The sequence below is a fragment of the Macrobrachium rosenbergii genome, chromosome 7 (assembly GCF_040412425.1).
Source record: "Macrobrachium rosenbergii isolate ZJJX-2024 chromosome 7, ASM4041242v1, whole genome shotgun sequence".
Lineage (NCBI taxonomy): Eukaryota > Metazoa > Arthropoda > Malacostraca > Decapoda > Palaemonidae > Macrobrachium > Macrobrachium rosenbergii.
Genome location: NC_089747.1, coordinates 34,797,168 through 34,815,216, shown reverse-complemented (window position 1 = coordinate 34,815,216; position 18,049 = coordinate 34,797,168). Strand labels below are relative to the sequence as shown.

The 18,049-nt window shown below is 34.2% G+C and overlaps 1 protein-coding gene across 2 annotated transcripts in view; it reads left to right on the top strand.

Annotated features, from left to right (window-relative positions):
• The window catches only part of TRAM (translocating chain-associated membrane protein 1), a 57,653-nt gene extending 41,560 nt beyond the window's left edge, over positions 1–16,093 (top strand). The window contains exons 6-9 of one of the 2 annotated variants that reach the window (XM_067106983.1): positions 12,375–12,484; positions 12,692–12,836; positions 13,143–13,303; positions 14,477–16,093. In XM_067106983.1, coding sequence (XP_066963084.1) covers positions 12,375–12,484; positions 12,692–12,836; positions 13,143–13,303; positions 14,477–14,547 — 487 coding nt within the window. In that variant the 3' untranslated portion in view covers positions 14,548–16,093. Of the gene's footprint in view, positions 1–12,374; positions 12,485–12,691; positions 12,837–13,142; positions 13,304–14,458 lie in introns of both variants that reach the window. The other variant, XM_067106984.1, reaches the window with a different exon arrangement.
• The last annotated feature ends 1,956 nt before the right edge of the window (positions 16,094–18,049 follow it).

Sequence of the window (18,049 nt, the reverse complement as noted above, 5' to 3'; positions counted from 1 at the left end):
GATTTGTTAATTGATTTTTAATTATATTTTTCAATGGAGAAAGTGATAGAAAGTAGCTTCTGGGGTTACTTGTGGAAACCGTTTTCTTCAAGGATTCCAGCACTTGACCTCATGGCATAAATCCTATATACTACTACTACTACTACTACAAAGTGTAAACAAGGAGTATTGGTTGTATTTCATTGTTACCAGAGGTTGAGATTTTTTCACGAATAGCCAGTTATCCATCGAGGAGGCGGCAAGTTAATGACGTCACCATATCTTCGAAATACATTCCTCTGAGTTTGCTGGCGATGTCTACAAGAAGTCGGTGTTACTCTTGTAATTACCAGAATTATGCAACTTTTGTAATACAGAATACAGACAAAAATTAGGTAGGGATGTAAGATACCCTGTGACAAAGTGTCATCTTTGTCAGGTACGTTGATAAAATTTTATTCCGGAAAAGCACTGGGACACTGGCTGTGAACCTCATAGTAGCCACAACATCAAAGGAAAATGAAAATAATTTAGGAACAGCAGTATCTATGTCAATAATGAAATGATGTACGACAGAGTAGATATAGATTACACTGAATTACAGATGTCAGCAATAACAGTGAAAATAGAAAATATGTTTGATAACATACACAACCAGCCTAGTAAAAACATATTACATAAAATAATAACAATTTAAGAATCCCATATTAATTGTAGGAGATTTCAGTGCACATAATCCAGCATGGGACTATAACAATATTACACCAGATAAAGATGGAGAAAAATAGAAAACACAATGAACACTAATAATTTGTGTTGTCTGAATGACAACGAAGTAAATACATATTGTTCCAAAATCCATGGAACATTTTCCTCAATAGATGACACCCTTTTGTTCAACAAATATAGTTGACAAACTAGATTGGAATACTTGTTCATGACTCTTACTCGAGTGACCATTTTCCCATAATATCCTTATTAAATAGTAAACCAAAACCATACTCCCTAATTATAACATGCAAAAAGCAGATTGGGACATTTTTGACTTGCATACCAGAAATACACTGCTCTATGATTATTTAAAAATTCATAAGGAGACAAGTTAATTCTCTGTATCTTTCATTAAAAAGGCAGCAGACAAAGCTATTCCTCATTCAAAACCCCATAATAAAAAACATAAAAGTCCCCTGGTGGTCAGATGATCTATCTGAATTAGTATGAGAAAAACACTAGCAAGAAGGTTGGTTACTCTAAAAAGAAGATTCAATAAAATAAATAAATCAAACCCATGCCTAGAGGAAAATATATTAAAAATTACTCTTACATTATTAAAACCTTTATATATTAAAATATCAGCCAAATTTAGAAAGGAAGTCATAAAAGATCAAATAATATCTTGGAGGTGAATAATCCTGATGGGTTCCGGCACTTGGTCTTCAAGACCTAAATTTCATAATCAATCAGTTAATCACAAAGTATGGGAAAAAATCCCGAAAAATGAATAGAACATATATTAGATCACCCAGACAAGCTAAATTAGATAATGGCAAAAAATTTTAATCCCTTCAAAATTAGTAACATACCTGGGGAAAGTTTTGCCAAAATAAGCAGTGACCAAAATTTGCACAAACATTTAAAAAAAAGTAAAGAATAAAGCAAAATCTATAATACTTAATTTTTAGACAAAGTAAGATATATGTATATTATATTAAGAAATTCAGTATGGAAGAGTTGGAATATGCTCTCTTGAACAGTAATAAATCTGCTCCTGGCGGTGATGATATTTGTTTTGAAATGATCTGCTACCAAACACCTTTGGCAAAATCATTCTTATTAAAATTTTATAATTATTTATGGCTCCGAAACTTGTTTCCAGATGAATGGTGAAATGTTATAATTCCTATACCCAAACCTGGAAAAGATCCTTGGAATGTGAATAATTATAGACCTATCTCTTTAACAAGTTGTATATGCAAGTTGTTGGAGAAAATCGTAAATGCACAGCTTACCTGGCACATTCGTGAAAATAACATTTGAGTCCTACCCAGTTTGGTTCATGACATAATATGTCTACATTAGATTCTCTAATTTGGAAGACCATATATGTAGAGGATTGGAAAGAAAGCAAATTACAATAGCTGTCTTTTTTGACATTCAAAAGGCATAGGACACTCCATGGAGGTATGCAGTATTAAAAACATTACATAACAGCACATAATAATAACATACACGGCCGTCTTCCTAAATTTATTAAAAACTTTGACTGATCGCACTTTTCAGGTGAGAATAGATAATGTTTTTCCAAAACATTTCCATTTGAAAATGGGAGTTCCACAAGGGATAGTCCTTAGTGGTAACTCTGTTTACATTAGCAATTAATGACATCGGTAACATGCTACTGGTCGGAATCAAAAGTATAGTCAGTTCCAGTTTTTGGGCACTTGTCTAGCGATGGAAATCGGCAATTTTCAGTGCCGATTTCCACTTATCGGAGCCGATAATCATGTATTGGTGCTGATACATACCCAACAGAGGTGCCAGTAACCAAAAGTCGCTGATTTTCGGCGCCGATAAGTGCGAAATTCACTGATTTTCGGTTATCGGTGGTTTTCGCTTACCGTCATGCCTTTGGTATGGAACCCCCCACCGCTAACTGGGGACTGCCTATAATCTTTATATGGATGATTTTGCCATATATTATATGGCATCACACATAAAGCAAGCAGAATGAATGATTAATAAAACTGTAATAAAAATAGAGGAATGGGCCTCATCTGTAGGCTTTAGATTTTCTATAGAAAAACTCAAGCTGTCATGTTTAATAAAAATAAAAATTGGAAAAAAGGTGAAGAAATAGAATTAAAAATGAGAAACCATAATATACCAATTAGCCAAATTGCAAAATTTTTAGGATAGATAAAATAAAAATGCTAAAGAGCTTAATTAGATATAAAGCTCTTTTGTGTTTTGATTTTATATAAGTTATATGGGCTTTCCAATTCAGGTGTGCATAAAATATCAGTCCTAAAAATTTTGCAGTTTGGTTAATTGGTATACAGAGTCTCTGGTTTACGACGGGCTCGTCTTGCGACATTCCGAGTTTACGGCGCTTTTCAAATATAAAAAAAAAATTATTTCCTGGGTTACAACGCATGTTCCAGGTTTACAACGCTGACAACGTCTGTCCGGCAGAATGGTCAAATTTGGTGGTTTTTCTGTTGAAAAACTCAATGTGAATGCAGGATAAATTGTTTTCAAGGCAACCAAAGGATTAAAAGTAAGGTTGTCTTTTTGACAGTATTTTGGACGACACCAGTCCGACGACGATCGGAAGAAATATGCATTGAAAACGGCAGAATGGTCAATATTTGGAGGGTTTTTATTATTAAAAACTCAATATAAATGCAGGATTTGATGTTTTCAAGACACCTAAAGGATTAAAAATAAGGTTTTCTTACGATTTTCAACAGTATTTTGGACGACGCCAGTCCGGCGACAATCGGAAGAAATATGCATCCAAAAGGCAGAATGGTCAGTATTTGGAGGGTTTTTTTATTATGAAAAGCTCAATAATAAAAATGCAGGATTCATTGTTTTCAAGACACCCAAAGGATTAAAAGTAAAGTTTTCTTATGATTCTTGACGGTAATATTTGGGATGACATGGTGTCTGATGCATACGATGGAAGAAAATTCACGTTCGCGGATTTTTTCAAAGGGCAATATTCGCTAATTACTGATTTTTATTTTATTTTCATGACTAAATACATTTTTTATGAAGAAAAAATTTACTAATTTTAAGATATTAATATTAAGGTAACCACAGCAGTATCGATAAAAGTTAAATTAAAATCCTGTGAAATCATAAAACTGCTTACCATTGTAATCACTTCATTCTCTCTCTCTCTCTCTCTCTCTCTCTCTCTCTCTCTCTCTCTCTCTCTCTCTCTCTCTCTCTCTCTCTCTCTCTCTCTCTCTCTGTACTTCATATATCCTTCAAAGAAATATCGATTACTGTATATAAAAATGAAAATATACTAAAATCCCATCATCGCTTGTGTGACAATTTTTTTTATTGCTTTGACGTAGGCTTATGACGATATCGGCTCGGGGGATTAGAAGTAGCCAATAACAGAGCTCGTAGCAACCCCCTCTCTCCATGACAATACGCTATTGGCTAGAAGGACTGACAGTAGCCAATAACAACTTCTAACAACTCCCACTTCCCCTTCTCGCCCTCCTTGACGACATACTATTGGCAGGAAGGGTGGGATTTTAACCAGTCACTAAGCTTGTACCTCATGGGCTTTGTATACACTACAAAGAGGGTGCGTAATATTTTTTTTCTCTCTCTCTCCGTGAGAGAGAGAGAGAATGACGGCACAAGAATTTTCTAACAAATTCGTGGGAGATGGTGAGGACTAACCACGTTTGTATGATAAATAAATGACTTGCCTAATAATAAGTGCTAATTTTCAAATATTAATAAGATTAAATAATAATACTGAAATTACAACATTTATGCATTTTTAAAGTAAATTATTTCAATTTTTAAACAAAGAAATATCACACCCAGTCTTTTGCCCAAAGCTTTGAAGCACAGCAAAATATCTATAAAATGTTTAATACAAATTAAATAAATGTCCTCCATAAGTGTGACAACTAATCAAGTTTTTTTTTCTCATAGTATTGAAGTCATATATATATATATATATATATATATATATATATATATATATATATATATATATATATATATATATATATATATATATATATATATATATATATATATATATATATATATATATATGTGTATATGTGTATGTGTATATATGTGTGTGTGTGTGTGTGTGTATATGTATATGTATATGTATATATATGTATATATATGTATATATATATGGAGTTCATTGTCAGCATTTCGGACTGAATTCAGTAGCTCACCAACCATGAAAGAGGAAAGATGTGTTACTCCATTGAAGGTGATGTACAGTAATGTGGGATGCGGCCGACTGATATGCCGTCATTAACAGCTTAACAGGTTAATAATAAGGCTTTTATCTTACTTTACGGGTACTGTTTTTTTATATATATATATATATATATATATATATATATATATATATATATATATATATATATATATATATATATATATATATATATATATATATATATGTATATATATATATATATATATGTATGTATATGTATATATATATATATATATGTATATATATATATATATATATATATATATATATATATATATATATATATATATATATATATATATATATAATAAAATATAGTACCCGTATAAGTAATATATAAATATATATAAAGAAAACCTTATTATTAACCTGTTAAGCGTTACCCGACGGCATATCAGTCGGGCCGCATCCCACATTACTGTACATCACTTTCAATGGAGTAACACATCTTTCCTCTTTCATGGTTGGTGAGCTACTGAACTCAGTCCGAAATGCTGGACAATGACCTCCACCTCCCGCTACGCTTCTGGCGCTCACTGATAAACAACTGATTTCTTTTTGTTTGATCCCATTTACCTCCCCATAACAAGCGATCTAAAGGGAAAAAAAAAATCTTTTACCTGAAGAGATATACTCGTTGCAGAGAATGATGATGACTACGATAAAATGAAATAACCGCACCCCTTCCATAATCAGCACAAAAATTACTCTCTCTTGCTCTCTTATGGATTCCACAAACTGTTTGTTCAGGGTAAGGGCAACCCCGTGGAGTTCCCTTTATTTTTTGTTCACCCAAAAGTGTCAAACTTAGTGTTCAGGATTAAAGAAATCCTGGAGAGTTATTTTTTAAAAGTTTTTTGATGACAAAGTCATGGAGCACGTTGTAGCAGTAATGAACAGATTTTCCATCCAGTTTCTAGATGAATATATAAAGTTTACCTAAAATATCAAGTGCACTAAAATGGTGACACAAATGAAAATGAAATGAAACAATTCATTACTCAACTGGTCCTATGTTTCAGGAAATGGCATTTGAAAGAATTTTTTCCTTTGTGTTTCATGCTTATAATCTTTAAAATATAGAAATGCAAAATAAATTCTTTCATTTATTTTGCATTTCTATATTTTAGGAGAGCTGTTAATGAGCTCAGTGGTCTGGTTAAACTAAGGTATACTTTGTACTTTATAGCAAAAACATGCATTCATGTACATATACAGGCAGTCTCCGGTCATCAGTGGGCTCGGTTATCGGCGATCCGGTTTTATGCCGCTTGTCTAGCGACGAAAATCAGCAATTTTGGCTGCCGAAAATCACCGTTTTCCACTTATCGGCACCGATACATACCTAACAGAAGCGCCAATAACTGAAAATCGCAGATTTTCGATTATCGTCACACCATCAGAACGGAACCCCCGCCGATAACCGGGGACTGCCTGTACAATGATATATCAGAGTTTCTTTCATAGCGGTGTAGGCTTGGACCCCTTAATCTGTTATCTCGGTAAGCTACTGTACTTTTAAAATTTGCTGCATTCTGTACAAAATGTGCTGCTTGAGTTTGTATCCACTATTTGTGGATGGTTTCAGATATTCAAATACTAGCTTTGTTTAAAAGAGATTTTTAGAACTTTTAAAGGTTCTTTGTGCTCTTATTGTCTGTTTAACTCGGTAATACAGTAATCCCTCAATTAACCGAATTGCTATTATCCGAAACTACATTATTTGACACACTGGACCAAGGATCAAGGCCCCACAGATATATGATACAGGCAATCCCCGGTTATCAGCGATCTGTTTTTACGGCGCTTGTCTAGAGACGACGATAACCAGATTTTCGACATCGATTCCTGGTTATCAGTGCCGATCTCCGGTTATCAGCACTGATCCCCGGTTATCAGCACCGATAACCAGGGATCAGCACTATTATCACCGATTTTCGGTTGTCAGCAATTTTCGGTTATTGTCACACTGTCGGGATCGGAACCCCCTCCGATAACTGGAGACTGCTTGTATATCCGAATTTAATAATATATGAAAAAACTGCCCTCCTATGGTTGTCAATGCTGTGCGGCCCCAAGAAAATATTAGTAACGCCGCTGAAGCTCAGACTGGCTGGAAAGGTTTTTTGGGGGTGGGGGAAGCCTCAAGCAAGTTTCCATTGTTGGGGGGTTGGGTCAGATGGCCTGGCGCGTTGGAGAGGAGGGGCAGTAAGGCAGGGTAGGGGAAGGTTCAGATGTGTTGTTTTGGAAAGTGGGATTGAGCTGGGGAGTAGTTTCTATGTCGGGGGGATGCAGTGTTGGATGGATGAAGAGGGCTGGGAATACCTGACTTGATAGACTTGTTTGGTTTCATGTTTTTATGTTTATGATATAGTAATCACATTTTATTAAAGTACATGTACAGTACAGAGAGAGAGAGAGAGAGAGAGAGAGAGAGAGAGAGAGAGAGAGAGAGAGAGAGAGAGAGAGAGCAAGAACCGAGGTGTTCACAATGAAGGCTAAGTAGAGTAACACACACTCCTTCACTTTTTATTTATATTTTCTGCTATAGTATTCTCATTTATATTTTTTCATGTCCATAGGATATGAGAAAGAGAGAGAGAGAGAGAGAGGGAAATATCAATGGTGATAAAATATTCTCTTGTGAACCGTTAAGATATGTGTCATAATCATATTTAGAATAACTAGACTTGAACAATGGTACAGTAAGTCAAGCAAAGCAAAAATAAAAAATAAAAGAAATATAACAATATGTACATACGAACCAATTCCGTGGCATGGGTAAACTTGCTACGGCCTGCTTGGTTTTGTCTTGCCTAAGTGTGAAATTTGCATTTTAAATATTTTTAGAGATGAAATATCAACAGTGATAAAGTATTCACTTGTGTACAGTTAAAATATGTCTTAATCTTACTTACAGCCAACTAAACTTGTAATGATGTGCGTTACATTAAATCAAGCAAAGCAAAAAGAAAGAAAAAGGCAACACAAACATACGCATTAATTCCGTGGCATGGGTAAACTGGCAGCAGCCTGTTTGATTTGTGTTGCCCACCTATGAAATTTGTTTTTTAAATATTTTTACAGTGATTAGAGATGAAAAATCAACCGAGATAAAATATTCTCTTGTGTACTATTATAATGTGTGATATTCATACTTAAGAGTCAACTAGGCCTGTACTAGACCTGTATTGAAATACTGTACAGTAAATCAGACAAAGGGAGAAATGTGACAAGACGCACCTATGTATGCACACACTCGTTTGATGGTGGCGTGAACTTCAAGAAGTTTATTTAGGTTTGTGTTTTTATGTGTATGGTACATAATTGATATTTCATTAAAGCATATGTACAGTACTGGTATACGAGAGAGAGAGAGAGAAACTGAGGTGTGTTTGCATTAAAGCTTAATGCAGTAAAACAAACTGTTTTGTTTATATTTTATGCTATAGTATTCTCGTTTATATTTTACTACATTTTCTCATTTTTTTAGTTTTAGAAACCAAATTATAAATGCAGTCAAGTCCATAGGGTACATTGTACATATGCACGCACTCATTCCATGCCTTTGGTGAACTTAGTACAGCCCATCTTGCCTACATATGAAATAAATATTTTAAATATAGTATGTTTACAGTGATTAGAGATGAAATATCAACAGTGATAAAATATTTTCTTGTATGCTGTTGTGTTAATCATACTTAGAGAATCAACTAAACTTGTAATAAAAACGGTATGGCAAATCAAGTAAAGCAAAAAAAATTGCAACAAGTACGTATATGTGCTCGTACTCATTCGATGGCGTCATGAACTTTTTGGAGTTTTAGTTTCATATTTTTATGCTTATGATACAGTAATTTGTATTTCATTAAAGGATATGTACAGTACTGAGAGAAAGAGAGAGTGGGTGAACGGAGGTACAGTATGTTTATATTGATAAACAAATGAATTGGAAACTGCTGTTTTGTGATTTTGAGGGATTTTACTCTAACATAAAGGATTTTAGTTTAGCTTTGTATACCTGTTTTACATTTATGTACAAAAATAAAAATAATTCCATTAATACATTTGTCTCTTTTAGCAACTAAAAACTTATTTTCCAAATTCTTTCGGTAGTACGCTGAATTAGCTGATTCTGAGAACGTAAACATTACAAATGGTGGGACAATCGTTTTTTTTTTTTTTTTATAAATTATGATGATAATATATAAATATAATATAGTATAAATGGAATCTGTAAGTAAAATAACAGTTTCATTACCGTTACCTTCATCCTAAATACAGGTGTAATTATTTGGATTTTGCCATTATCCAACAGACCCTGGGCTCTATTAATTTGGATAATTGAAGGATTTCTTGTAATTCCGTTTTCATGCCATGCTATTGATGTCAGATTTCATCACCCTCCACCTTTTTGAAATTAACATTTATTTACATGTTTTAAGGGGGTCGGCCGGCTACTACCGTTTTTTAAGGGCAGGACTTTAACATTCATACCACTTAATAGGGGGGCTTAGGACATCTCCAAACCGCATATGATTTTTGCCTCTGACCTTTGGTTTTGTGACGCCTGCATGATTTATCCCGAAAATAACCATTTTTCAAAATCTATCTCCTTCCTGGATACTTAATATTAAGACCTGAGATTACTGCCATATATAGACCTGATGTAGACCTCCAATAAAATGAAGAGTTTTTATAAAAGTAATTTTTTTGCTAGATATGAATTTTTTTAGTTTGGGTAAAAAAAAAAAAACCTCGAAAAATCATGCAAACAATCACATAAAAAAATTATGATAAAAAATTTTAAAAGGGCTTGATTTTATTGTTTTAGAACATCTTACGAAGCTATGTACCAAATTTCAATGCTATAGCTTTAAAACTGAGGAGGAGATAGATTTTGAAGGTCAAAAGTATAGTTTTGAGATACGGGTGTTCAAAGTTTTTTCTTTGTATTTCTACAAAGACAATGTTAATAAATCATGACAATTGTGAATGTTATAATGATTTATTAAATAAACCAAAATTATGTTATTTATCATAATTTAATCATAAATGAAGATCCATTTGCTAAAAATCTTGCTTCTTTAGGCTCCTGGTCCCCCCTGCCTTTTTCTGCTGCAGGGTATTATTCTCTTATGAGAGGTGTCATAGCTGCCCAAGCTACTCACTGTGGCCAGGTTTTATTTTAATTGTTGTTTCAAAACCATCGTTTTCATATTGCACTATATAATTTTTTGTACATGTGCACCCAGGCAATCTTTTAGCACAAATCTCTCTATAATCTTTTTCTACTTATGAGAACGAGTTCATTATCTTCCTCATCAATATCTTACGCTATTGTTGCTACTTCCTTCGCTTTCCAGCAATGACGTGCTTATACCAATACGAGTCTTGTACGTGAAAGCACCAGCAGTGGATGTAGAAGGGAGTGAGTTCAAGGTCAGGCGTAGCCTGGCACCGAGGCGAGCGAGCCGACCCTCCCTCTGCAATAGTACTCCACTCTCTCTTTCGCTAATTCCACTAATATTATCGGTTCTTGAACTCTTCTTGGAGCTAATCTTCTTCTCTTGTAGGGATAAAAGATGTTTTGCTTGTCTTTTCCTCTTTGGCATGATGAATTTTTGCCAGAAGAAAGAAAAACAGACGTAAAAGTGATCGAATGACAGAGGTGAAAAAGTGACGTGCACCCCTTATGACTCTTCTGATCACACTGAGGAAGGTAGCTGCTGTGACTCTGTTATGATGCGTGGAGTTGTGAGAGATGCCATTGCTCACAATTTGTTTGATATAAAATGTAATCATTATAAAAATGTATGATAACAGAAGACATACTACATTTTCTTGTAGGGATCGATGTTTTTGGCTCACTGAGTTACTTTTACTAAATACCCTGTAACTACGAAACTAAAAGGAATTTTGGCAAAATATTTCATAGGCACATTCTCCATTGCCATACAAAGCGCATATATTTTTTTCAGGATTTTGCAGTTTTTGTCCTATACCTCCATATATTGTAGCCGGCCGACCTTGATTGTCAAAATTATGTAATAAGCAAGTGTGTGATTGTTTTCCCATTGAGAAGTAAAAATTTTGTCTGGACTCTACAGTAACCCCTGTATTCGCGGGGGATGCGTACCCCCCCCCTGCAAATAGCTAACATCTGTGAATGCATAAAACCCGTCCAAAAATGCTTATACCTGAGTATTTTAATAGTTTTATCACTAAAAGTGCATTTAGTCATGAAGATGATGAAAATACAGTAATTAGTGAATATTTCTCAGTGAAAAATACCACGAATGGGCGAATTTTTTGCAAACAATGTGTATATACGTTCCACAGAGAAATCTGCGAATAGGTGAGTCCGCGAATTATGAGACTGTGAATATGGGGGGTTTACCGTACTTTTTGTAGTATGATAACTTTCAAGCTGTAATCTGTTGCATGAAGAATATTTCATAATTAGACAATGATTCTAATTGGTTTTGACTGAGAAAATTCCATCATTATCTCAAGAGGTATTTTTGTTGTCATACAGGTTGATGTGAAATTTAGAGTGCACTTCTTGATAGGTGTTAAGTAAAGAAGTACAGTACCTTATATCAGAAATGTATACTGCATAGTGTGAACTCTAATTTATTTAGCTTCAGGGGTTGATATAATTAAATATATATTTACAGGTGAAAGGTTGTTTTCTTTGCTTCTCTTTTCATTAAAATAGTGGCAGATTTTTTCCATTTATATTTTAGGTATGCTTTGTGTTCATGCACAATTGTTTATACACAACTGTAATGTAAACTGAAATTTTATGTAAAGGCAAATTGTGAGGAAAACTCCAAGACTACTAATTTGAGACACGATACCATGTCTCTTGTAATGCTAGTAAGATCATGAATATAAGTCAGACTTGTTTTTTTTTTCTTTTGAACATAGTAGGAAGTTTACATTTTGTGCTTAATCTTTCATTTTAACTTTATGGAGGGATGAACTTTCCTTTTGTTATCTTGCATTCCCACCATCATGCTTTTACATTGCCCACACTGTGCTCTGCATTATGCAGGACTGAACATTCTTAGTGATGAATGGCCCCCTCTGCAGCATTTCGTCCACCCCAAGCTACCTTTTTTTATGCTGTTTTATCTGTTCCCTCTGGTCTCTTCCCACCTAGCTGTTTGTCTTTGTTCCAACTTTTTTTTTTGGCTAATTTAAGAGTAAATCCTTCACAAACCTTGTTAGTATTAGAAAGTGACTGTGTTGTCAAGTTAAACTACGGTAATACGGTAGTAATTTATTTATTCTCTCAAAGGTTATTTTACTTGTAATGTAGTATAATTTCATTAGCTCAACAAAGAACACTCTGTTATTTTATTTAAAATGTATTGTTTTGTTTTCTTTGCAGTTTCAACCGAGTTGGACTTGTTTTACTCAGTTTAAGATTTATTGAAGAAGCTATCTTGCACATCTGTAGATTGCTCTACTTTGCTGAGAAAGCATCAGCAGCCAGCACAGGCAGGTTTTTTCTTATAATCTAAATTTATTAATTATGCAGAGATATATGATAGTGCTGTCAAATGAGTTAATAATTTGAAACAGCTAAGATGTCTATAAATTTAAATGGTTATTGTAGGAAAATGAGTGTTTGTGTTACTGTGATATTTTGTAGTCCTAGGAGGATTATATTTTTATATTTAATGTTAAATGTTATACCTTTTCCAGGTTTCAGTGTGTGGAATGTTGTGTTTGTAATGTCTAGGCTAGCTAGTATCATTGTCGCAATTCTTACTTTCCATTATGGGTTGGCCATAAATGAAAATCAGGTTTTAGACATAGCTACTGGAAACTTTAATATTCCACTTGTAAGGTATGTATAAACATCTTTTATTTTGTCAGTACTATATTTTTTTACACAGTTGAGAGACTTTCATTTAGAAATATTTTATATCAGTCATATGTCTCTTTTTGTCAGTTGTGTTTTCCTGTGTAAGAGTACATGCTTACATTTCAAGAGAAAAGTAGTTTTGGTGATTGAAGATATTGAGAAGTAACTCATTACTTACCAATTCAAGGCTTCAAAGTATGTAACAGTGTTTAACTATTAGAACTGTCGTGACAAAACATTTTGCAAAATTCAGTAGCTGAAACTTAGGTATTGGTGATTGTATTTCAGGTTGAATGCATTAATAGCAGTGTGCTTGATACAAGCATGGATGATGTGGAATTTCATTCATTTCCACTTGAGAAAACTACGAGAGCGTCAAGCTGAAGCTCTTGCCTTGCAACTAAAAGCAGTGGAAAAGAAAGTCAAGACCAAGAACAAGAAGGATGATTGTAAGTTAATACTGCTCTTGTGTTGCTTTTATATTTTGACTCTTGCTGGCTAGAAATGTGTGTGTGCTGTCTTCATTAAATTTATCAGTCATTTTCTTAGTGCTTAGTTGCCCACCACTGTTCCTTAATGCTTTGTATTTTGCACCTATTGCTTATTTTGCTGACTTAGTAAGTCAGCATTGTTGAAATGGAAGATGTAGTACAAGAGTGAAATGTCTAGTGTTTGTATGTGATATTCTAATTGGTTTGTTTAGTTTTGGAACTTGCACCAGACTTTTCATTTTGATGTCTATGAAGAGCCTAATAATCTAGCAGTTACAAAAGTTATAGTATTAATCTTCATCCAGTGTATTCAATGGGGGAGGAACCATTATCAGAGTAGAGATTCACCAAAGGTACTGTAATTTTTTTATCCAGTATCCTTTTCCTTTTTCTCTGGTGACCAACACAGAAAGAGATATGTCTCTTCATTGTCAGACTACCATGGCCTTTTCGTGATTAGTGAACTCCCACCAAACATTATTGAAAGTCTCTGTACGCCAGATTATTACACCCTCCTCTGTCTGTTGACATTTAAAGAAGACACCTGCATATTCATTTTGAATAATTTTTTAGGAATTTACTTTTTTAAGCAAGCCAATCCAGTGAATGCTGATGCTGAAACATGCCCAAATTAATATTTTTTCTGGATCATTGAATGCAAATAGAATGCAACTCATGAATTCTGCAATTAGAACAACCTGGTTCTGGAATCATAAAAATAATTCATAGTGTTGAATAGTGTGTGTATTTTCATAAGGTAATGGAAGGTTGTGGTTTTGTTTATCATTGATAGATAACTTGAGAAGATATATATCCAATTTATTCTAACAGTAAGTTTGGTGTTTTATTGGTTTTTCATTTCTATATTTAAGAGAATACTGAAATTGTTTATTGTATAAGCATGTTTAAATTGCATGTGCTCTTAACATTTATTAGAAAATATTAGTTATGATTCAGTATGGTCCCTCGATTAAGTAGTTTACAGAATATTACATTAACTGTGCTCTTGTCTAACTAATATAATTTAGTTATTACTGTACATTGATATTTTAATGGTGCACCTATGACAAATGATTTTTATATTAAATAGAGGTATATGGCTAATGCAAGCAGGACATGTCCATGTTTCAGCAAAGCGCAGTTCAGAGGAGGATGTTAGTGAGCTACCAGAAGTGGACCAGCAGACAAGAAGACGTCGATAGGAGGAAATGAAATTTGGCCATATGCACAAGCATCTCATTTGCAGTTACAGTCACTTTCTGTAATGGAATAGTAATGTGTATCAAGGAAATGTCTAAAGTTTCCTGTTGATGATTGTTAAGCATATACCTTTACAATAATTCTTTTAATCTGAATATTTATTAGTTTTACAGTAGGCGATAAATGATTACAAGTGACGGTTGTAAGAAATGCTGTTGCCTATCTGAAGGCAAAGATTTTGAAGTCTTTTGTAATTTACTACAATGCTGTTTATGATTAATTGTTGAGATCATGGAGGTAAAATATTCTTTTGTAGGATTGTACATTTCTTCAATATGAAAGCTGTTCAGATGTATTTGTGCAATTTTCATAAGCTTTTTGTACAAGCTTCAATATTATTGAGCATAAAATGTCTTATTCTGTAAATATATGCAGTTGACCGTCTTGGGTACACTTTTAGGTTATTTTTCATACTGTAAATAGCATATGATAGATCTTTTATAAACAGTATACTCTTATGTATGATGTTTAGTAACTTGACATTTATATAATGGCTTATATTTTGGGTCCTTATTATGTGATAAAATGGGCCATGTAATTTATGAGATTTTTTTTGCAAGCAAATGACTTAGAAATAGGGTAAAGAGAAATTAGGTATACTGTATTTTTACACTTTGTGCACAATGTAGATCCCCATGATTCTGGTAAAGGTTTCACAGTAGGTTTAGTTGCGATACATTTACTTTTAAACAGATATTAACAACTTTGAACCTTATGAATTGTCACCAAGTGATTTAAAATAGCTTCCAATTATTTGTTCCTCCTGCAAAAAAGTATATGATAAATCCAACATTTATAAATGAATAGTGCAGCAGCATGTTATACAAATATTTGCAAGACAAGTTCAGTCACAAAACTGCAAAAGTAAGGAGAGACTGTTTGTTACTTCAGACATTTTAAAGCTTAGCTAAGTTTTTAAGCTTGGTTGATCATGGTGCAGGATTACTTCTAGTGGCTCATTTATTTCAAGTTGTTTATGGTTATGGTGTTGAGTGTTTGCACTAAAGGAAAAATATTTTGGGAGTTGTTGTCAATAAAAGTTAAAATTTAAATGTTTGTATCAATGATACAAAGTACATCATTCCTTCAGATTAAGCATTCATAGTGCATTAGTTGTGAGTTTGTTAGTTTAAATACTCCAGTGCAGATAAATGGTTGTGGTGTGTAGGGCCAAGACATTGTTAGTTACTGTTATTTGTTACATGCAGTATAGTTGGGTTAACTCACTACACACACCACTCTTCTTTTCTCAGAGAACCCTCTGTATTCTCTTGCTTTGTATCTTGCATTTTCTGCATTATGACACGGTGAGTCCTGAGGCACAAAGATGACTTTATTTAAATTTCATGTACTGTATTGTGTAAATTGATCATTACTAGAATTTTTAAAACTATCCTGCCATTTTTTACCACAACACTGAAGTACCTCATAATTTCTTATTAATGTATGTGTCAGGAGGTTCAGATATTAAAGTATGTGGTAAACACAGTCATATTTTTCATTTTCAATATCATAACTCATGCCTTGATGTGTGTTTATATACAGTATAAATTACCTTATTCATAAACACCAAAGGAAGAAATACTGGTAAGAGCTTGAAAAATCTGTATGGGCAATTTCAGTGCATATTGCAGAGAATAGTTCATCACAAACCAATTTTGGTGTTTGCAAGGGTAAATTTAGGTAAGTATCCAGCAGCTGCCAAGTAGACTGGTGTAAGTCTGCCCTCTGAATTTTAAGTTATCAAGTTGAGTGCCCTTGTCATTGTCTTATTACGGCTGCTTTTACAATTAGTGGTATCCTTTATTTTAGATGAGCTTGTTGAAGAGGAAAAGGCCAAATATTAGTATCAAGCCTTGTATTCTAATGAATTACCTTCAACACTACTTTATCTCTTCCTTCTTTATTCAGCTGGAGTTTTTCTCATCAAATACTACCAGTCTTGCAAAGCCAGGTCTGTGTACCTAAGACTTAATGAAGATGGTAACAGTTTAGAGGGAGCTCAAAGAGTGATATTTCATAGCCTTCCCAGAGGATAGCAGATACTTACAAGACCACTCAATGAGTAATGCATCCTTTAGGCAATCTCTTGGTGAGCTCTTCTGGCAGTAGTATTTGTCCTGCTGCAGTCTTTATTATTAGATTGGCAAGGATTCCTTTCCTCCCTTCATGCTGCAGGCCTGGCAGTTCTTGCTTGGAAGAACAAACCCCCTACCAGTCATATTACCTATGCTTCTAAGTATGGTGTAGCCTTCTATGAATGTTCTGAAGTTCCAGAATGTAAGTCATGATCTACTTCCTCCTTGAATAATTAACCTTTAAGATCTTGGCTAGTTCCAAAAGACTACATAGCCTTTTTATGATTGTAATTAAACACTTCCTGTAAGTTGCACAATAGCATAAGGGAAAGCAAAGCAGTAAAAATAAAAGATTGCGTATGAGTAGACCTAGACTTAGAGTAAGGTTGGAGTTAAATATAGGTCTGCATGCATACAAAAGGTTCTTGACTGCTTTATTTCCCCTTTTCTGAATGTGTAACATATGTTTAGTACTCTAGAACAGGTTTTAACGTAGGAAAAACCTATTTTTATTTAAGTAACTTGCCAAGTAATTACATAGTTATAGTTTCCTCTTGCACAAAAATTTGTGCATAATGCTTCTAAGTTTAGTGCAGGTAACTGGTCCCACCCACTATGGGAATACCAGGAGGGACTTAGCAGACAACCTCACTCTGTTTCTGCCATGCTCGAGTAAACACAGTGTCTCGATGGCAGCTTTGTTCTTAAATTTTCCCATTGGAAACCAGATTTTGGTGAAGTATTATCACTGATTTCAGGTAGCCTTCAAGACTACAGCTGTCAGGATCAGTATTTTATTGTTTTGTTATTAAGATCTGATTCAAGTTTATCATATTTTGCTGCAGTAGTGAATTCGCAATCAAATGGTTTAACTCGTGTAGCATAGTTTATCTCGCTACCACCTTTACTGGTTAACGTAATGAACGTAAACATTGCGTTCATTGCCAAACCAATATTTACGGTAATGAATTACTTATCTGCAAGCCTCAATTAGTATTTGTTAGGATTTGAAACATGTCTATATGATGATACTCTGTGTGCCTCAACTATTGTCGGTAAAGGTTAACTTTCCTTTCCCGAATAGTGTAGTAACGTATATTGCGTTTGCTACCGGCTGACTTTTTTGGTTCCGTTCCCGACAGCGTAACTATAACTGAAAATCAGCGATAATAGCACCGATCCCTTTTATCAGCATTGATATCCGGTTACCAGTGCTGATAACCGGGGATCAGTGCCAATAAGTGGGGGTCAGCACCAATAACTGGAGATCGGCGCATATCTGTGCCGAAAATCCAGTTAGCGTCATCGCTAGACAAGCGCCGTAAAACCGGATCGCCAATAACTGAGGCCACCTATAACCGGTGAC